This window comes from Calypte anna, chromosome 1 (genome assembly GCF_003957555.1).
Source record: "Calypte anna isolate BGI_N300 chromosome 1, bCalAnn1_v1.p, whole genome shotgun sequence".
NCBI classification, from domain to species: Eukaryota; Metazoa; Chordata; class Aves; order Apodiformes; family Trochilidae; genus Calypte; species Calypte anna.
Genome location: NC_044244.1, coordinates 103846651 through 103867474, shown reverse-complemented (window position 1 = coordinate 103867474; position 20824 = coordinate 103846651). Strand labels below are relative to the sequence as shown.

Genomic DNA, 20824 nt, shown 5'->3' with positions numbered 1-20824 from the left:
CAGCCTTTCAGAGGGCACTCCTCAACCTGTAGCTCTTCAAGCAAAGTCAAAGGTAACCCTTTTGTTTTGTGAGACCAAGGGGTAAGTAATTTTGGCCTCTGGGCCCCATCTCTGGAAACTGTTGCACAGGGTTAAGGCAGGTTATAAAATCAGTTCTTAAAAAGACGGAGTAGGGTTTTGGCCCGCTCATGGAAAAATTTTAATGTTAGACAGCACGAACAAGAGTGTTTGAGGTTTTAGATAGGACCACTGTGATACTGAGGCTCCCTGACCACAGGCTGCTGAGAGCTGGGGCCACGGCAGCCACGATGGCTGCAGCCCAGTTTTGCCGTCTTTGGCACCCACCCTGCCCAGCCCGCCCGGTCTCCTCCTGCGCTTGCCAACAGAAAGCGATTCGAATCCCAGTTGACAAACACGATCTGAACACGCGTAGAAACCCCCCTCGAACACAGCGTCGGACTGAAGCAGAAAGGAAGTCCGGTCCAGACTCCCCACACTCTTTCGCCGCTGCCCCCCACGGGCCCGGGCCCGGGTCCAGCAGAGACGGGTCCGAGTCGGACCCAGGCGGCGGGGGGGCGGAGGCGAGTGAGGGGCCGTGCCGCGACAGGGCGGCCCCGCCGCCACCACCCACGGCGCCGTCCGGCCAGCTCGGGGGCGGCCCTGGCGCGGCGGGGGGCAGCTGCCCCGGCTCGGCCCCGACGGCGCCGCCCGCCCGCCCGCCCGCCACCGCCTACCTCCCTTCCTCCCTCCCTCCCTGCCTTCTTCCTTCCCTCCCCGAGCCGGACCGACCCGCCTCCGCGCCGTGCCGCGACGGGGCGGTCGGCGGCTCCGCGCCCGCTGCCGGCATGGAGGCAGCGGGGTGGCGTGGCCGGGCCGAGGGGCGCCCCGCTGCTGGGGTGCTGCTCCCGCCTTCCCTCCTCCTCCTCCTACTCCTCCTCCTCGTGGCAGGTCAGCGGGCCCGGGTGGGTGCGTGGGGCAGTGGGAAGCCGCAGGCAGCGGGTGCAAGAAGGGCGGGGAAGGCGGCGGGGCAGGGGGAGTTTAAGGCAGACGCAGGGGCTTTTCCTTGATGTCGGTGATCCAGCTGGCATCCAGAGCTCGCCCCAGCCCTGCGGGGTGTCTCTGCAGAGCTCTCCCGGGCAGAATGTGCCGTGTGTGAGTCCCTCTCGGCTAAGGGGTGGTTAAATCTGCGCCCTGCGGGCCAGACGCCGTGAGGGGTCCCGGCCTCGCCGCCACGGGTTTCGTGGACGGGCAGGAGCCACCGGCGCTGCTGCCTTCGCTGCTCCGTCGAAGAGCCGGGCGGGCCAGGAGTCGGAGGGACAGAGCGGAGGACGGTAGTGCTGGTGCCAGAGGATTGGTAACAGTGCAGAAGTCTGAAACTGATGGTGTGGGGAGTCCTGCAAAGGCCACAGAGCAAAAGCCTTGGTGTGGGGCGTCCTGCATACGGGCGGGACGTGTCTCAGCCTGTGCAGGGGGTTGGAACTGGATGATCTCTAGGTCCCTTCAAAACCAAACTATTCTATGATTCTGTGGTCGTCAGTTCCCCTGCCAGTCACCCCTCTCCTTCTGGGGGTGGCTGTCCCTCTGTCTGCCCTGGTTCTCTTGTTGGGCAGGCTGTTCTTCAGACGGGTGGTTCAGTTGTTCCACTTCTTTGTGCATCTTTAAAACAGGGGTAATTTTACACAGGCTTGGTGTGCAACTCCATGGGCTGATCCATGCTGCCTCGCACAGCCCTCCCAAGCCCTCCTCCTTTGGTGCTTGTTTTCAAGCAGACCCCAAGCGTGAGGCGGTTCAGAGAGCTGACTTGCTACAATATAGTGAGCAGGAGTAAAGTTTGGGGATGTATCAGTAGCACAAGCCCCTCACTGCCAGTCTGCCAGCTTCGGAACCTCGGTGTGAGGGGCGAGTTTGCATACAGGAGGTACGGGTGGGTACAGGAACATGGCAGCAGCTGAGGTAAGGTAGGGTTGCCTGGGTCCCAACACACTCAAAGCTGGGCCAGCACAGATAACAAGCAGACATGTGAATGAAAGTAAAACCTATGGGGAGGGTGGGAACCCCTTAGTGTGATCTGCTGCCTGGGGAGTGGGAGCCACAGTGTATTTATTGGGATGCAGAAGCATGGTTTGTCATTTTTGCCTTGGGGTTTCCACTGTGGCAGGGTGCATTTGTGTGAAGAGGTGATCAAGGGTGATGATGATGGTGTGGGTTCATGCAGGCTACAGCTGAGGTTTGGGCAGTGGGGGAGGAGAGATGGGGATGAGATCTGGGAAGTGTGAGCCTCGGCTTTTGCAGTGTGTTGGCAGTACCCAGAGACAAGAAGTTGATAGCTTTAAAGTTATTTCTCACACTAATAAAATTATGTGTGTTCTTCCAGTTTCTTAATTGTAAAAAGCTCTCTTGTGTTGTTCCTGAGTCTGCTGATCCAGCAGTCTGGAAGGGTTTGTGGCCCTGGCTGGGCAGGACAGTCTGGCACAGGGATGGGACAGAGATGGCACCACTGGCCCCTGTGCTTGATGCTGCTGTGCCACGCTGGCCCTGGAGCTGGAACAGAGCAAGGGCAGCTGCTGCCAGCTGGCAAGGGATGAGGGAACCCCAGGCAGCTCTAATTTACACCCCAGGCTGGGGTTGGGCAGGGGCTGGGGGAAGTGGCAAGTTCCCAAGCAGCTTCCTTCTCCTCTGCTGCAGCTCAGCAGGACAGGCAGCCCAGCCTCAGGTTTCCATCTGAACTCCTTGGTAGAATGCAAAAAGGTGATCCATGATGAATGGTTGTTCAGAATGTTCTTTTTACATTTTATTTCTTTGAAGTTATTAAGTATGAGAAGGAACTGATATGGCCAGCTACATAGTAGCCATACTCAAAGGACCTAACTCTGAACTTCCACTGAAATGCATGTGAGTGAGAATGGGTTGCCATTTGGATTACAGGGTCAGGTCACACCTCGAGTGAAGTCTCTGATTGTATAAAGCTGTTAGATTGCATTTTCTTTTAAGCTGTGCTGTACAGCAGTTTGTTGTTGCTGCTGTTTGACCACATGAATGTTATTTTTTATTCAGCAGAAGATTGTCTGGCTCAGTGTGATAATGACTGCAAAGCTTACTGCTGTGATGGGACTACTCCCTACTGCTGTTCATATTATGCCTACATTGGGAATGTCCTTTCGTAAGTATATTTGAGCTTTAGAAAAAAAATCGATTTGCACTGTTCATGGACTTGATGTAAAATCCAGTTGTGAGAAACTGTATTTTGGCAATGAGCAGTGGCAGGATTTGGGGGGTTTGTTTTGTTTTTTTCACTTGCTGATAACAAACAAGGTTATTCCCCCAAATGTTGCATATATTTTTGAAGCCTGCTAAAACTGAGGCTTATGTCCTTAGATTGTGTACTATTACATAATTAGTGGATGTAATCTGTAGAGGTGGTGAAAACGTTTTTTCATGCTGTTCAGATGAAAACAGTGTGAACAGAAATCTTGTGGGTCTTGTGGAAATGCTTTGTCACAATACCTGGGTCAAACCACAGTTCAAATGACTTTAACTTGAGATTCTTTTCTTTCCTTTTTATGGACTTATTTGTTTTTGTCAAATGATGTTCTGGCTTTTGGTAAAATGTACTGAATAGAGTCCAGGTGAGAGTAACCTGACCTTTTAATACTGCAGTATGAATAGCATGTTTCACAGTGTTTAAAAAGAACGACAGCAGGTGAAATGGAGTGGGTGTGAATATTTCCTATCTGGAGAAAAATAGAGTTAAATGTTGATTAAAAACACAGGCTCCAGTGCAGGTGTTAGCTCTGCATAGGTGAGGAAGGAGAGAAGCTTCTGTGCTGACCTGACTCTAGGCTCTGGGCTTAATTTAAGTGACAGCCCATAAGTATCCCATTCATGTGGGAGGACAAACCTAAACAAAATATAAAATGCTGTTCTTCAAGGCAGGACATCTTGCCTCCTGTTTTGTCATTCCCACCAGTAATTTCCTTTGCCTTTAGTGTTCAGTCTGTAAATTTTTTTGGTTTGTACTCTTGACTAAAACCTGAAAAGCAAGAAGAGGTTTGTCATAGGACTGCTCGGTACTTGGGGAGGAGGGAGTGGGAAGGTGTTAGTTGCTTTTTTCTAAAAAAGCTTCCTCTGATGCAGGTTTTGTTTTAGCTGTGCTACCTGGGGAACATGCCAGCATATTTTATAGCACTTTGAAGGAGTAGACAGGGTGATGGTATTTTAATACAGGATTGATCTACAGTTTTTAACGCAGATCAGACACTTCCTGGGCTAAAGTAAATAAAATTATGATAGAGCACCAGAACCTTTCATTCCCCTGGAAATAAAAAAGCGTATACTTAAGATTGATTAGTGTTAGAGAATGGCAAGTGATTTTTTTTCCCCACTCACCTAGGGAATGTCTGCTTTGATTCTTTATTTTTCTTTTCTCATTCTAGAATTGCTTTTCCATTTACATGGAAGAAGGAGCAGCTTTTGAATAACTTGTTCCAGCTCACATGTGGCAAAGAGTGCGGGCACAGTAGCTTAGGGTATTACATTATAAGCAGGAAGCTTCCCATAGAGCAACAAAGCACAAGCGGGTTTTTGGTCCCACTTCTATGTGAATATCACTGGCATCTAGGCTAATGTTAGAGCTCTGCTTTGGAAAGGATTGAGCAGGAGTCTTTAGAGTGGCTGCTGAAATGTTCAAACCATGTGACACCTAGTCTTTTGTACGTTTATTTAACAAGTATAAACAGCTATGGAATTAGAGCTGAGTGTGAGTGGCTCTGCTGCATTGGAAAGGTCTGTGTGTATTTGGGTGGGTTTGAGTACTGGAGGGTCTGTTACAGGCGATGTTTGGTTCTTTTAATTTTTTTATGTTTAAGTACTCCAGTTCACATACTCCAAGTCCAGTGAGGAATCATTATACTCCACTGACCTGACATTTTGCATGATTGAGCAACAAAAAGCTGTTTGGGGCGTGTCTTCTTTGAACATGTGTAAACTCATTTTGAAAACCTCAGACACTAATGAGTTGACCATCTGTCCTGGTAAACTGTTCTGTAGTTCGTTTATTAACACAGCTAGGAAATTTTGCAGGGAAATTGAGGTTGGAATTCTTACTGTCAGCTCTTAGCTTATCTGCAAGTTTGAAATGTGGCTCTAAATAGTCATCGGGACAGCTCCCCAGCCTTATGGCTGAGCTGGATGAACACTGTCAGTCTCACGTGTAAGATTTGCTTTGTTTTGCTTTGCCTTGCCCAGAGGTCAATTCTTTGGCCTTCCATTGAGCTCTCTCTTGTATTTTCCCTTCATCCTTGAAGTGTGGTTAGTACAGGGTTTTGACAGAAGCCTTGCTAGGATTATTTTTTCCTGTGTCCTTGAGTACCTGTTATGAAGCAGCTATCAGTGATGATCAGAGAAGACATAAATGAACTTACCAATTTGTTATAGCTCTAATTCCTGAAGTCTACAAAGCATGTCTGCTGCTTTAAACTTGCAATTTTTTTTTGCTAGGGTTACTACCTTGCATTTAGTTGTATTTCAAAAGATGTTATTGTGACTATAACAATAGTCCGTAAGAATAACCTTACTTTTTCTTTATTTGGCACTACATTAGGATTTTTGATTGTTTGGTTTTATAATGTGCAAGATTTTTCCACAGAAGTTTCATGTTACCTCGCCCCCAAATGACAAATTGATGAAATTGCATTAGAAGACACAATCCTTGGAATATGGAAATGGACACTAGCAACCTTTGTGCTTTCTGTTAACAACTGTGTATTGAAATCTTTTAAATAACCATTTTGTAATGCAACAAGCTTTGCATCCTGATGATTCCACATAATGCTGTTCTTTAAATATCCTTCTTCTCCCATGTTATTTTTGATCCTACTGTCTACATGAACCATGGACTTCTTCTGCGTGGGTGCATTCAGAAGTACTTTTTAAACTGTCTTAAAGATGATTAGTTGTAGTCAGTGTTGTATTGGCTCCTCTACTTTACAGGTTACCAGTGCTTCTTCATTTGTTTGCCACTAATTTGTCAGCTCTCTCCATTCTTTATAAATTTGTGTGTCTTTCCAAAGTTTCTGGTCATTATCTTCTCTGGGATGTTTTTTCTCTCACGTGTTAAAGTCTCTTGCAGTTTTGGAAAAATCTTTTGGCCTGCAGTAGGTTCCTTTTAAAGGATTCTCTGTTTTGTTTCACACCTCCACTCTTCTCTTTCTAGACTCATATGCCAGCAATTGTGCAAACAGACTGTAAACACCAGGCAGTAAAAACTGATTTTAAAATTAAGTCAATGTGACTAGATCATGATCACTGAAACTTAGGTTGCTTGTAGCCTGTAGGTGCTTAATTAACTCTTCTTCACTCATTAAGATGAGATTCAGCATTGAGATATTCCACGTAGGGTTTTAGAATTTTCTATTTTAAGAAAGCATCATCATTTTTTTAGGACACCAGGGAATTTTTTTTCTTTAGTCAGATGGGATTTTCAGCAAACATCCTCCAGGCTGTGTGCATCTGTGATTAGCCCGTTTTTCTTTCCACACATGAAGAACAGATGCAAAGTTATCAGCCCACTTTAGGATCAGGATTTCACGGCCTGTATGAGGTGTTCCAGTACCTCCATCTTTAGCTGGACTATAGGTATCATCTGTAACCATTCATGGTCTGTGGTAGAGTCACCTGTAATCCCATTAGTGTCTCTAATGTAAAATAACACATTCTTCCTCCTCAGAACCCCTCATGGTAGCCTTTCAGAGCAAGCTGTTAAAGCATTAATGTTCTTTCTGTATTTCCCTTCCTACTAGCTTTCAGTAGCTACAGACTGTTATTATTTCCTCTGATGCATATTCATGTCCTCCTGTTTATTTTATTTTTTATTTGCTTGATGTCTAGTGCTTGTTAGCCCTTCTAAAAATGTTTTGTTTTTCCTTGGAACAATTACAGGTTTATGTTTGGACTTGTCGAACATAATGGACCTGTTTCTGTGGGATGAAGGAAAAGTTACAGAGATGTTTGAGTGTTCAGACTGTTAATCCTGCTCACATTTGCACTCCCCACCAGGAGAAAGCTTGGAGGCACCCTTCCCTGCCTTGAGCATCATGACAGCCCTTTTAAGTCAAGAAACTCAAACTTCCTCCAAAGCTACTTTCTAAACTGTTGAATCATTTGCAACTGATCTTTCATCAGTTTCCCTGTGCTGCATCTTGTTTCAGCAGCTTGCTGCCAGGCTAGGGGCTGTGAGAACTGCAGAGCGTTTTCTCCATGGCTGATTCTCCAGGTTATCCCAAAACAAAAGTTGTCTCCATAACTAACCAATCACCAGTGTTTTCCCTTCTGTCACTCAGGGTATTGGAGCATCTGGTCATTGCCTTCAGCTCCAGGCTGAAATGCCAAAACTCCTCAGAGGTGGCAGTCAGTATGAAAGGGATTTCTTCTTCAGAATCCAAATTTTAAAGTGTGTTTCTGACAGAGCTCTTTGTACTCGCTTCTGAGAGGCCCCACATTGTCTGTCCCACATACTTGTCCTGATGGATTTTCTGTGGGCTAATTTCCAGTTTCATCTTTTCCACCACATTGTGCCTGGTGTTTGTCATGGCCCACAGGCAACTTCTGAGCTGTGAGGAGTTACCTGGGCAGAGGGTACAGTAGTTACATGCTGTTGGGGGTGGTTCTGGAGGCTGCCTTTGCCCTTTCACATAATTTCATAGCCCACAGCTGTGATTCAGAGTCAAATAATCTCAGATTCCAGGTAAATAATGGAGCAAAGAGGACAAGTAGTCCAGTTGTTCTTTCCATTGAGTATTGCTGAGCCAATTCAATATTCAGCAGCAATCAAGAAACTTAAACCCAGGTTCGGCCCACAGTATTAAAGAAAACTCACTGATAAAATATTCAGCCCTGGTGATTGGGTTGTAAGTCTTTAAGAGTAGTAAATTATAATGCTGGCATAAGCAGAAGAAGAAAGCCAAGATGCAGTGATGCTACATTATATTGCAGAGTGTATAAAGTTTCCTGGTAAACTTCAGCTTGACTTACTCTGAGGCAGCTTTCATTTAGAATAGCAAAATAAAACAAAACACAGGATTCCAAGAACTTTAACAGTAACTGGAGTAAAAAGTAAATAAAAACTTTAGAGAACTGTGATCTCATTACAGGTAGTGGATGGTGATTTGCTAGCGAGTAGGTGGAAAAATCTTACTGGAGATAATGAGGAAGCAATGGCCTGTTCAGTGACCACTGAAATACCAGGTGTTATTTACATGAACTTAATTTTTGTTGGAAAGGGTGTGTTTTTTAGGTGTGGCTTTTTTTTTTGTATTAAGTCAAGAGGTTGTACAATGTGGCCAGGAAGGAAGGAAGGCAGTCAGGGAGAATGGGAGGAAAAGAGGCAGAGAATACATTTAGCATGAAAATCATGTGCATGCCTCAGCCTGCAAGAAAAAGCCACGTGTAGTGTGTCTGAGTGTATGATTTGTTGTGAAGTACTTTATATTGTGTAGTACTTTCCAGATAAGCAGCTGACCTCAGTGCCATTTTCCTTCATGAGAGGAAAAATGTTCCTTAAGCTGATTCTCTTGATATGAATATACAGGATGGAGGGTTAGTATGGAGGACAAGTGCACCAAAGAACAGAATTAACATTTTAAGAGTTAGGAATATAGACCTGTAGCCTCTGGAGTTCATAACGAATAATAATAATAATAAAAAAAATACATGAGGAAGCTTGGCACTTGCTGTAGGTACCAAATAATTGAAATTAGACACTTTCAGCTATCCCACGGTAAACATGTGAAGCAACATATGAGTTGGGGATGGTTGTGTGTCTGTGCTAGAGTTGTGTGATACTCTGTGCAAAATAAAATTGTATTTTTCTTCATCCATGTAATGTTCCAAATTTTCCATGATTCCAATTGTAAAACTGTAATTTACCTGGCAGTTTCCACTGTAATGCCTCTGGCTCTGTGACTTCTGATGCGATGCCAGAGGTGCACCAAAGACCTGGTTCAGTAATTATTTTTTCCATTTGATTTGAGTTGTGGTTTCTAATCAGGAAAGTCTCCCTAAATGAGCACACGGAGCAGAGCCTGAGGATGCTTGTGCTGAGTGCTGGGGGCTGGCTGTAAACGTGTCATCGGCAAGGGTAGGACTCTGATAATTATGCTAAAAACATTTTTCTTTCATTCTAATATGTGAATAGCAGTTCAGCCATTTAATGTTTGCTCTTCAGCATCTGGATTACCTGTGGAAGCAGTCTTTCATGCAGGGAAACATGCTTCAATCTGGGAAAACCTCTGCCAGAGATGTATCCAACGCTCTCTGCAACAGTTTGAGTAGGTCAAATAAAGATCTAGAACCATGTTTTCACTGTGAGATCTGCTGGCGAGGGAACTGGTATTCAAAATGTGACCTTGGTGAAGTATTTGAACTTCCAAGTTGTTTTTTTTTCCATGCCTATTGTCTCAGTTCATATCCTTCACCAGAGAATGTGCAATCAGATTTATGACCGGAGCTGTATCTGTTCTTGACGACGGCTGCAGTGGAAACCCTTGTCAGCACCAGAATTAAAAGACAGGGTGCCTCTTCTTTAGCCCTTTGTGTTTTCATTTCTGACCCTGTGTTGTGACAGCCAGCTCAGAATGGGAAAAGAATTGTTTTGCTTGCCAAACAGTGGCTCTCAAAATATAGCTCCCACTTCTTTTTTTTTTTTTTTTTTTTTTTTTGTATCTGACTAACTGGTTTTAAATGTTGAAGGCTAACGGGACCTGGCTTGTTTGTTTGGTCATTTTTGGAAGTTCACAGTTTTTTAATTTAGTAGGTAGCCATAAGAACTAGAATACTTTTTTTTTTAGTGAAAACTGCAGGTCTTTGTAAATGTGTAAGTTCAGAAAAGCTAGCACAGTTTTGTGGCAAAACTTGAGTTGTTGACATATCTCTGGATCGTCTGTTTTTCATCATTTGGAAGATTGTTAGAATTTGGCCTGAAAATGGAAACACTAAGGTATGAAATGCTCCCTGTGGCTTACAGAAAAATCACTAAGGGGAAAAAGCAAGTATTCATAAGGAATTCAGTGAACTAGCTTGTTTATACTGCACTGCTTATTTTGAAAATATTTTTCAGTAAAAATTAGAGATAATTTTGTGTTTATCACTTGCAGTGGTCTGCTTTGGAAGCTTGTAGGATTCTTTCATAGATTCGGTCATGTAAAGGATAAATGTTTTCTTAACACTTAGTAAAACTGATGTAAAGACTGAGTCTGAGGATTATGCTGATCACAAGAGAACTGCACTCTCTTCTGTTCATTATTTTATACCCCTTCGTATTTTCCTTTTTCAAGTGGGGGAAAGGTCCACCTCTGAATTTATAAAAATCTTTAACTTTGTTCAGTCATCTGTACATCCAATGCTTTTGAGAGAATTTGGATAACATGATAAGCACCAGTTCAGCAAAAGAATTAAATGCATTTGTCATTTCAAGGCAGTGAGTGGATGCAATGAAGTCCTCATCCTGTTGAAATCAATAAGATAATTACTTCAGTGGGGACTTCATGCACTGGCTCTGATGGGACAAGCTGTAAGATCAAGTTGCTTGTTGAATCCAAGTGTTAGGAAAAAAATATACTTTTTTTTTTTATTTTTATTCACCTTCCATGCACCCTTGCTTCCAGTTCAAGTGCTGCCAAATAAAGTGTGTTGCTTCTGGAGGGTTGGGAGATACAAAGGACAAGTCCCACCTCAGCTGAGTCATCCACTCCCTGCACACCCAGTGCATACCTGACTCCCCTACCCACAGGTGGAGAATTTCTGTTTTCTTGGCTAATTCTGATACTTCAGTGAGCTCACAGGATTCTCAGAGGATTAGTCTGTTGCATTTTGTGCTGGTTGCTCTGTAGTAAGTAATACTGCATCAACTCAGCAGGTTTATTACTGGCGATACTTCTGGGTCAAAAGCTGTGGAAGAGAGCCATTTGATGCTGCACACAGCGTAAGTGCAGCCAATCCAAATAAAACCCATAGCACTAATTCAGTGTTTGACCAATATTGCCCCAGAAAGATAAATTCTCTTTCTAATCTTAATGTTCCTCTTTAAGGGATAGAAACAAAGCTTAGCATATGTAAGCGAGTTATTGAAAATTAAAGGAAATTAATTATTAATTCATAGAGCAGCCACAAGTTGCTTTGAGTTTTATAAGCACAACTAGATAGAAATTCTACACTTAATATAATCCTTATAAATTCATTGAAGTTTTCTTAAATTATTTTCTCTATTTAAAAAATAGATATTTACTTGTGATATTTGATTTACTTATGTGATATTTACTTTCAGAATCACTTCCACTATCATGAAAGCCTTTTTTTTTCCCCTGTAATGAATTATTTTTGTGAAACACAAGATTTGTGCTGGGGCTCATTCCATACATAAGTATTTGGTGTCAGATGGAGAGCCAGTAATAGCACAGACTGGTCAGACATGTTTTATCATCATGTCTCCCTTTGTTGGCTCATCCACACAGATAAGAGGTTTTTACTGCTATCATTAAATGGAGTTATTCCCTTTGCTCACAAGGAAGGCTTTGTTTAATGCTGAATGGTCCAGGTTCTCTCTCTTTATTGAGGCCTGTGGTACAGTTTGTAACACGCACAAGAGGTACTAAGGATCTACAGCTATGGTTGAAACATCTGTTGATTAGCCAAGACGCAGTGAACCTTATTTTTAGGTGCCTTGTGGATTTGCTACGCTGCTACTGAAGTGTAAAGGGACGTATACAAACTATTTCTAACCCAGTCCTTCATACACTCCATGGTCAAGGTTATCTGTTGAAGGTGTAATTAGGGCACCACTGCCCTGTAAGCTATTCCCATCTGCCGAGCAGCCCATAGCACACCAGTTTTAGTAAGCTAGGAATAACTTAAAAAGTGCAGTCCCAAATGTGTGCTCTTATACTAGCACATTAAGTGCAGTTTTGTCTCCAGTACTTGGTACTGCTTATTCATGTTGTGTCCATACGTTTCATCTTTCCCTTCCAACAGCAGGGCAAGGGGGGGCCTGGATGTAAGTACTGCCCCTTCCCCTCGCCTCTCCTCCCCTTACCATTGGTGCTGTTTCCTCCTCCCTGTAAAAAGGAACAGAACAGAAATAATTATTTGGGTCAGGAGGAAAGCAGTGAGCCTTGGAGATTGGCACATCCCACCAGGGAGAGAAAGGCTCCAGCTTCACCAGCAGATGTCTTGGACTTCATAGGACAGAGACCCCCCAGGAGCAGTTTGGAGCCCTCTGGCTAAAGTAACATAAACTGTGAAGACTGTCAAGGAGAAGGCAGGGGACTGCAGCTGCTACCTGTTATCTTTCCTACATGATGTGTGCATATATACATGTGTATGTATACACATAATTGTCATAATGTGTTTTTCTTCTACTGAAATTCTACTATGCCATTTTCCAGCAACAATAAAACCATCTGGAGAACTGGCTGGCATTAGGATTCTGTTCTAATCCCTTTACTGTTGAAACACCACATCAGTGATGCTGGTCTCTAGCAGTCAGCATTTTGAGTTTGAGGCTTAGTGGAGCCTGGGAGACCTCCTTGTCAGGAACACTCCAGGCCAGCTCCCTCTGTGACTGGCTTAGAGGAGTGCTGCAGAGTGCTTGTTACTATATCACAGTGCCTCTGAAATAGACCTTTGGAGAAAAAGAGAAGTATAAGTATTCTATTAGCAGACTGAGGAAAATTCAGAAATGGAAATCAGGCTGTGGAGAGACACAAAATTAATTATTTATGTATAAATAGCACTTATGATATGATGGTGTTTAAACTGTACATGACAGCAGCTTCTAATTCTTTTGTTTGGACCAAATCCTTCAAGTCCCTGAACTTTTGGACCTCTCTTCATCTGCTGCTTTGGAAATGTAAACCAAGAGGAGAGAAAATATGCAGGCAGCATAAATTTAACACGTTAATTTTAATTTTTGGGACTAAAGTAACTCTGGCAGTATTTTATACAAGACTCTCTTGAAATACATCTCCTGGAAACCTTGAGATTTTCCTGGAAGAGCAATAAGAATTTTGTTACTGAATGTTTTGTATAAAGAACACAGCTTTTTTGTAATCATCTTTATTTTCCACTTGAGTAGCATTATCTTCTGAGGCTTTCAAAACACAATTGTCAGTTGTTTCAGTCTTACGCTCATAGTATCCTGTCAGGGAAGGCAGCAGTGTCTGGGCATCACTGCCTGTCTGGTGGTATGTACTGCTGGGGTTGGGCTACCCAGTTCTAAGAACTACCACTGTTAAAGATTAATTGAGTTAGGGGCAGAATTTTGATTACTTGAAGCCAAAGTTTGATGGCTGGACATAGACTATTGAGATTGATCACAGAATCACATGATCATCTGGGCTGGAAAGAACCTCAGAGATCATCAGGTCCAACCCTTGATCCACTACCGCTGTGGTTCCCAGACCATGGCACTGAGCGCCACATCCACTCTCTTCTTAAAAACCTCCAGGGACGGAGAATCCACCACCTCCCTGGGCAGCCCATTCCAATGCCTGATCACCCTCTTTGTAAAAAATTTCTCCCTAATATCCAATCTAAACCTCCCCTGGCAGAGCTTAAGTCCATGCCCTCTTGTCTTACTGACGGCTGCCTGGGAGAAGAGACCGACCCCCCCTGGCTACCCCCTCCTTTCAGGGAGTTGTAGAGAGTGATGAGGTCTCCCCTGAGCCTCCTCTTCTCCAGACTGAACACCCCCAGCTCCCTCAGCACTTCCTCACAGGACTTGTGCTGGATCCCTTCACCAGCAAGAAACCTCTCAAGGGGTAGAAAATGGTCCTGTGTGTGGAGTCCTTGTGTGTTCTCTCAGTTGTGAGTGTGATGCTTCAATGTTAATCTAATACAAGCAATTAGTAACTTTCCCACAAACCTATTTTGTCACAGCACCTCATGTGCAAATCTTGCATTCTTCTAAGCCAACAGTTGTTTTTGTCTGCCTGTTTGCCCACATCCCTGCTCTGGAGCGCAGCTGCTGTCACAATGCAGTGTGCTGACCACTTGCTATGCTGCGTGGCGCTAGTCCCCAGAGACCTCGATGAGGCTGTTTCTGATGATAGCTAATATATTTGCATGGCTGAAAGCTAATATTATTTTTTCAGTCCATGGCAGTAATCCTGTGTTTGGCTTGGAAATAGACAGCCTATTTACATAAACTGAAATTATGGAAATGGATGACAGGATCTCCAGTCTGCTTACCTCACATTGCTTTCCTCCAGTGGCTCCTTGCAGAGATAATTCGATATTAAATTCCAGTGGAGAGAAAAGAATAGAGCTTCAGGAGGGTGGGGGATGGATTAAAAGTTATGACCCTCATTCTCCATTTTCAACAACATTTTAAACTGCCTGAAGTAAAGCAGCCTTAGCCTTCACAATTGTTGAATGAAACTTAATGATTGAATTAGCGTGTTTCCAGAAATGTAATAAAATGTCAGCTTGACAATAATGCTTTCAAAACTGCCATATGACAGGGGTGCTGTAAATACAGTGGGATGTCAGCTGTGTATTCCAAATAGTATGCTACATTAAGATAATGTGGTGTAAGAGGGACCTATGCTATTTCACATCTGCATTTGGTAAGCTGATGTTGTCTCTGTCTTCTAACATAATTTATTTCGCATTAAAATTCCGTATTCTTCAGGAGAGGAAATTTTTCCTGCTTGCTTTTCATGCCCCTCCCCAGTCCTCCTTTCTTCTGAAAGGTGTGAGGAAGTGTGATCAATCAGCTCCTGAAATAGCCTCTGTGGTGCAGCTGCCTGTGTTAGCAGGTGATGGATTTGATGGCCTAGGAAAGTCCTTTCACACTAGCCAGAGAAGTAAGAATTTGTTCTGTTTTGGGTCTGAGCTGATCAAACATTTTAAAGCTCTCAGAAAGCTGGTAGGCACAGGGTCTCTCTTCTGCATTCCTCTGCAGTCACAGGCTGACAGCAGCTGCTTATAAGATGACTTCCAGGCTGGCGCTGGTGTAGCAGAAGATGATCAGTATTGTTTATCCATCAAGGACAAGCCACTTCAGCATCTGAACTGGCCCATGTGCTGCTAAGGAAACAGCCCTGGTTTATATCACTCCAATTTAGCTGGGTACAAAGCACAATTGTTTTGGTTTTTGGATCCTTTTTTAAAAGAAGGGCTTTTTTTTTTTTTTTTTTTTTACCTCCTACAAAGGAGGGTTTGTTCTGCAGATTTGTGAGTGGTTACCCAGACAGGTGCCCCAGGGTCCTGTGGAACCCTGCAGTCCTCTCCAAAGGGCTGGGAAGCTGTGCCAGGGAATACCACTTGGGCAGGTAGACAGTGAGAGGCTGCAGGGAAGCTGTTGTATGTGGTGCCCAGTCCAGGGCTTCTTCATGGCTTCTCTTCTGAGTGTCCACCGGATCATCAAACATTTTTCAGGAATCCAGGAAAGTAATGCCTGTAGTTTATCTCCATGTCATTTGAAATCTGTCAGGTTCAGGTATAGTCAGGTAAGCTTCTGTATACTTATGGTTTATTTTCCTTCAAGTGATTTGTTATCATTTTGGAGCTACTTGGAATCAATCCCCTGTTAGCAAGAACTAGGTTATACTCTCATTAAAGGTTGACTCATCATTTCCATTAAGTGACATTACTTGAAAGTTCTTGTTGCTTACAAGGTGGGGAAGTTACTCCCCAGGGGTCAGGCTTACTGGGTCATCCAGAAAATCATCAGGACTCCTCCTGAAAAGCTTCCAGCTGCCTGGACAGTGTGACAGAGAGGGCAGGGCTGTTTGGAAGATGGAAAAATGTTGCTTGGTACTCCAGTGCTATGCCTTGTCTTATACTGAGGTTTAAAGAATTGTTCATGATATATTGTGTTCCATAATTAAAGAAAAGGGACAGGCTGTATCTCTGTGGCTATCAGCTCTTCTCTGAAGTTTGCTTGCTTAGGAAGTATCTGACCCTGCTACCTGATGAACACCTGTGTTTCATCCTCCCTGTCCTGCCCATGGTGCCTTGCTCCAGGGAGGATGCAGCTTCACATGCATTGGTCCAGCCTGATGCTCAGCCTTCACCTGGTGACTAAGGAGTGGTTGGAGGGGTCCCTTGGGAGAGTCTGAAACCTCAATGAGGAGGATGCTGAGGCCTTGCATGTGGTGAGGATGTGCTCTTGCTCCTTACTAGGAGACTCTGAAGGCTGCCCCATCAGTATACAGGCCTTAGAGTGAGGGAATATGCAATATCTCATTTAGCTAATATAAAAGCAATTACTGCTCTGTGAGACTCATAGCTGGAAAGCAAGTTACCAGTTAGCAGCTGTTGTTTAAATCTGAAGGAGCTATGCCTCAAGTGAGGATTTTCACTTTGGTTTCATTATATGTGAATAATTCAATACATGTTGCAGTTGCTGATAGTGCTTTGTAATGAGATGCTGTTGTTTCTCAGGCTGAATACTTGCCCTGCCCATGGAAAACACAATGTGTGGATATCTGAAACAAGTCTGCAGATTTATTACTGTTATCTGTCACTTGTGTTGAATGGTTTTAATAACTGCCAGAACTATCAGCACCTTCATAACTGCCAGTAGCACCACTATAGCTGTTGATAGATTTTTATAACTTTTTCTTTTTTTTTTTTTTTTGCTTGTGTCAGGACATATAACATACAAACTGTCAATTAACTGGGAAAAATCCTCAAGTCACTTAATTTGCACTGACATGCACTGGCTGAAAATATGGTCCAGCATGAAAAGACTTATGAGATTTTCCTCCAAAACTGGCAAACACATTTTTTGCTGTCTTGTGCCTGTCCAGAAGAGCATAGCTTCAATTCTGCCACTGTAAGGATTCTCTGTGCTCCACTGGCCACGGTCAGGTGTCAGAAGTACCCTTTTCCTTGGTATTGTCAATAAAATCCTCATGCTGGCTTTGTAAGAACAACACAGAAAACTGGGATTGGAAGTTTCTGTCCCTTTGAGTTCAAATCTTCAGATTTGGGGTTTCTGTTCTGACCTACTTAAGAAGTTGCTTGAGGCTGAATTTCAGACTGGCCTTTATTTTGTAGCTAAGTGTTCCCAGTCATTTTTTTATTCTTTGGTTTTTAGCTTCTCCTTCCTCAGCAAATAGCCAGCTGATTTTACTTGTTGTCTCTGTCCCACCTACCTGGCCTGCCAGTGGACTTGGAAAGCCCTCATGATGACTGCAGCAACACAAAACCTCAGCCTCAACCGTGTCACTTGGAAGAGCTCCCTCAGCAGGCATTTGCTCTTCTGCTGTATCAGCTCCAAACGAGCCTAGTAGCCAAAACACAAAAACAGCTTGAGCTAAAAAATGTTGCTTGTCCACCACAGGGTTGCAAACAGTTTGAAGGAAAAAGCTGTCCTTTCTGTTCTTCACACAGACTCTGTGTCATTGCTGCTGTTCCCCTGGAGGGACGATGCTGTGCCTCTTCTTCTCTAGGGATGCAGGGAGGCATGGATCAGCTGCCAGGTAGGGCTGCAGCTCCACCCAGGGAGCCCAGCTGCAAGGAGAACATCTCTTCAGAGGGGACTGACTGTGCCTTGCAGCATCATTACTCCTCAAGCCCTAAATGCAAGCTGCTGCTTCTCCCAGGCTGTCATCCCCATCCTCGCAGAGGGTGTGTGTCTCAGAGCTGTCTGTCCCTGTGAGCAGGATCCCAGCCCTTTCCTCCCTGCCACATGCCAGGGAACTGCTCTCAGGGGACAGATCGGTGACTTTTCATGAGGCAATGCCATTGTGTAACTACTCCTTCATTAAGAAGTGAAAAGGATTAAGAAGTGGCTGACATGTCAGAAAGTGGAGGCAGCAAAGAGTTATTGTGTAATGAGGGTTGTTTACAGTGAGGTTCTTCTGGGATTAGTACTACCGCTGAAAATTTTCCAGTGCCAATCAGGACCTAAGATGTAAATGCAAAATCCCTAGTGTGTGAGAGAAAGATACATTTTAAATTAACCCACTTTGGAAGATCTCAGATGACAGATTAAGGGGGTTTCTGTTGCCTTAATTTGTTCCTCTTTTGTATGCTTTGTGGTGCAGCCTTCAGTTCTGTGCTTTTCATGGAGCAGTGTGTTTATAACATTTGTATACATCTTCCCTGGAGGTGTTTTCAATACAGAAGGATACATACATCTCTACAAATGTAAAGGTGGCCCTTTAGTGCTTATGGCATGCAGTACAGCAGAAGCCCCTCTCTTATCTTGATATGGGAGAGTTCAGGTCTGTAAGAGGCTCAGGCTTTTGATTGCCAAAAATCTTTACCAGTTCAAATGAAATAAATTGCTGGCCTCCTTCCAGCTGTTACTGCTGATAACCAAAATTCATCACAGCTGGTGCCAGGCAAATTACTGGTTGGATATAGCTCAAACCAGAAGTACAAGGGCCAGAGAACAGAGTGTGCTTTCTCCTTGGAGAAGCAGTACCTCCTGGCCAGGACAAAGAACAACTAGCAAGGAAGTGCAGAGATGCTCTTTTCGTGTTTTCTGTGGCATGACTTACCTGAAGAGAAACAAGATGAGTTCTCCTGTCATTTTAGCATCTTAACAAAAGACAACAAAAATTTCAGCATACTAATTGTCATTTTTATTGTGGTGTTTCAGGCATTCAGTGATAATACAATGAGAAATGACCTATGCAGCCTTATTAAAAATATAACAAAGTGCTTTCCTGCTTCTATGTGCAAAAGTGTTTAGAGGTCCCAGATCCCATTTCCATGTTATCCAGCAGGAGGCTAGACTTTGTGCCTGCAGGTTGAGACTCCTGTGGATTCACACCTGGTTTCTGGGACACTTGTTTTCCTTCACCAAAATTTTACCCCCTGTATTGGAAGACTACATGTCTTTGTGTACACTGTGTGCACTTCCTGACATTTTAGCCTCGTCATCCTGGCTCTTTCCTGTTACTTAAAAAAACCCAACAAAACAAACCAAAACCAAAAAAACAAACCTTAAAAAGCTGTCACAATTCTCTGCTTGCTCAGTTGCTCTGATTCTTGATCCTTCCATGCTCTCCACTAACATCTTTACATTATTTCTACTAAACCATGACATTTAATAAATAAGCTTTTAATCAGATGTGACTGTGTTCCTGTTTTTGAAAAATGTCCAAGATGGGGAATTAAATGATGGAGGGGGGTGGAGCTTGGTTGTGTTGTAATATCTGATAGTTGAATATAGCTTGGAAAACACATTTGAATTAGAGCCATTAGATGCAATACATAATATCTAGGGTTTCAGGGCATCTTCTCAACAAAGGTCAAAAAGAGAGTGATAATAATCTCAATCCTGTTTGAAATAGGTTTCAGTAACAATATATTCATTCTCTTAAGATACTTAGCATAGGTTTCATAGCAGTGTTATATTTAATCTGTGAAACAGGATTTTTTAACTTGTATTTTTATGAAGATATTTTCGAGGCTGTCTTTTAGAAAAATTAAAAATCTACCTTTATATGTCTGTCTTGGGCTCAGTTTCTACATTTTGAAAACAGATTTCCAGTGGTCTTGAAAATACCAACTTGATTTATCTTCAAGTCAATGGGAATCTTGTTGAGGCTGTAGAACTGAGCTGGTAATAAATGCCTCTGATCCATATGCACAGCAATGGTTGATGCATGGCTTGTTTGGTATTTTAATCTCTGAGCTAAAATAGATGGAAACAACAGTTGCAACTCGATCATCATAGCAATATATTATCAGTATAGAATCTTTCTGTAATTCTTCCATCTCTTCATGAAGCAGGACGTTGTACCATTCAACTTGATAAAGTAGTTGGGCTCTAGAAATCTGTGCAGGGACTGTCTGCTGAAGGGGATTCCCTCCCCTGTGGTTTCCTGCAGGGAAATTTTTAGCAATTTTAAGAAGACAGGGGCTTGATTTAAAGCCAGGGTGAATTTACTGGAGTTTTTTTAAATTTTCAAAATATTTCTGCATCTTGTCATTTAATAGCTCTGTCAAGTGACCAGTTTGGTTTATTTTACGTAATGGTATTAGTCCATTATAAGCTGTCTGCCAGAAGACTCTCACAGATGTGGCTGCAGGGCTCAGCAGGCAGGTATGAGAAATGAGGAGCAATGGTGGAGCATATCTGCCCCATCCAGGGGTGATTTGTGTTTGAGGAGAGGCAGGGAAGGGGTGACAGAGCTTGTCATCCTCCAAACATAAATGCCACTTCCCAGGCACATCTCACGGAGCGACCTGCAGAGCATGGGAGCTGAAAGGGGTTATGGAGGAATATCATCCTCCTAATCCCTCTTTTTCCAGAAGCTTGGCCAGCTTTAAGGATTTCAGAAACCAGCCAAAGCCATTTCATGAATCACCTTCTCCTTCTGCCAGGTTGCTGGCACTCTAGCTGCATGAGCAGCTCATGGAAAGGCAGCTCACTCCTCAGTATGTCTGGCTCACCCATGGCCATGTGGAGGTGACCACCCATCCCCAAGGTCTCCCATCCCACCTCACCAGGGCAGTGAGGAGGGTGAGAAGGCAGCATTTGTCCCTAGTGGTGGCAGCAAGGGGGACACGTGCTTTCAGATAGCTTGCTGGGAATGGGGCATAAGAAGGAAGCATCTATTCCAAAATACATAGTGGTCTGAACCTAAGTGACCTTTCCAACACTGGTACAAGTTCCTGAAAGCTTTCATGTTTAGTGGGAAACAGCAGTTTTATGCTAAGGGATGTTGTAACATTTCTTGAATTGTTTTACAAGGATCAAAGTGTTGTCTAAAATGCTGTCTATTTTACAACTACAAATGTGCTGAGAGCGTATGGATTTGCTCTAACCCTGCTGGATTTGTAACCATGGGCTGTGGAGGAAAATATT

The 20824-nt window shown here is 43.6% G+C and overlaps 1 protein-coding gene across 2 annotated transcripts in view; it reads left to right on the top strand.

The window, feature by feature from the left end:
* The first annotated feature begins 835 nt into the window (after positions 1–835).
* Positions 836–20824, top strand: part of CYYR1 (cysteine and tyrosine rich 1) — a 57745-nt gene continuing 37756 nt past the window's right edge. The window contains exons 1-2 of one of the 2 annotated variants that reach the window (XM_030469461.1): positions 836–948; positions 3058–3160. In XM_030469461.1, the coding sequence (XP_030325321.1) occupies positions 846–948; positions 3058–3160 (206 nt within the window). In that variant the 5' untranslated portion in view covers positions 836–845. Of the gene's footprint in view, positions 949–3054; positions 3161–20824 lie in introns of both variants that reach the window. The other variant, XM_030469460.1, reaches the window with a different exon arrangement.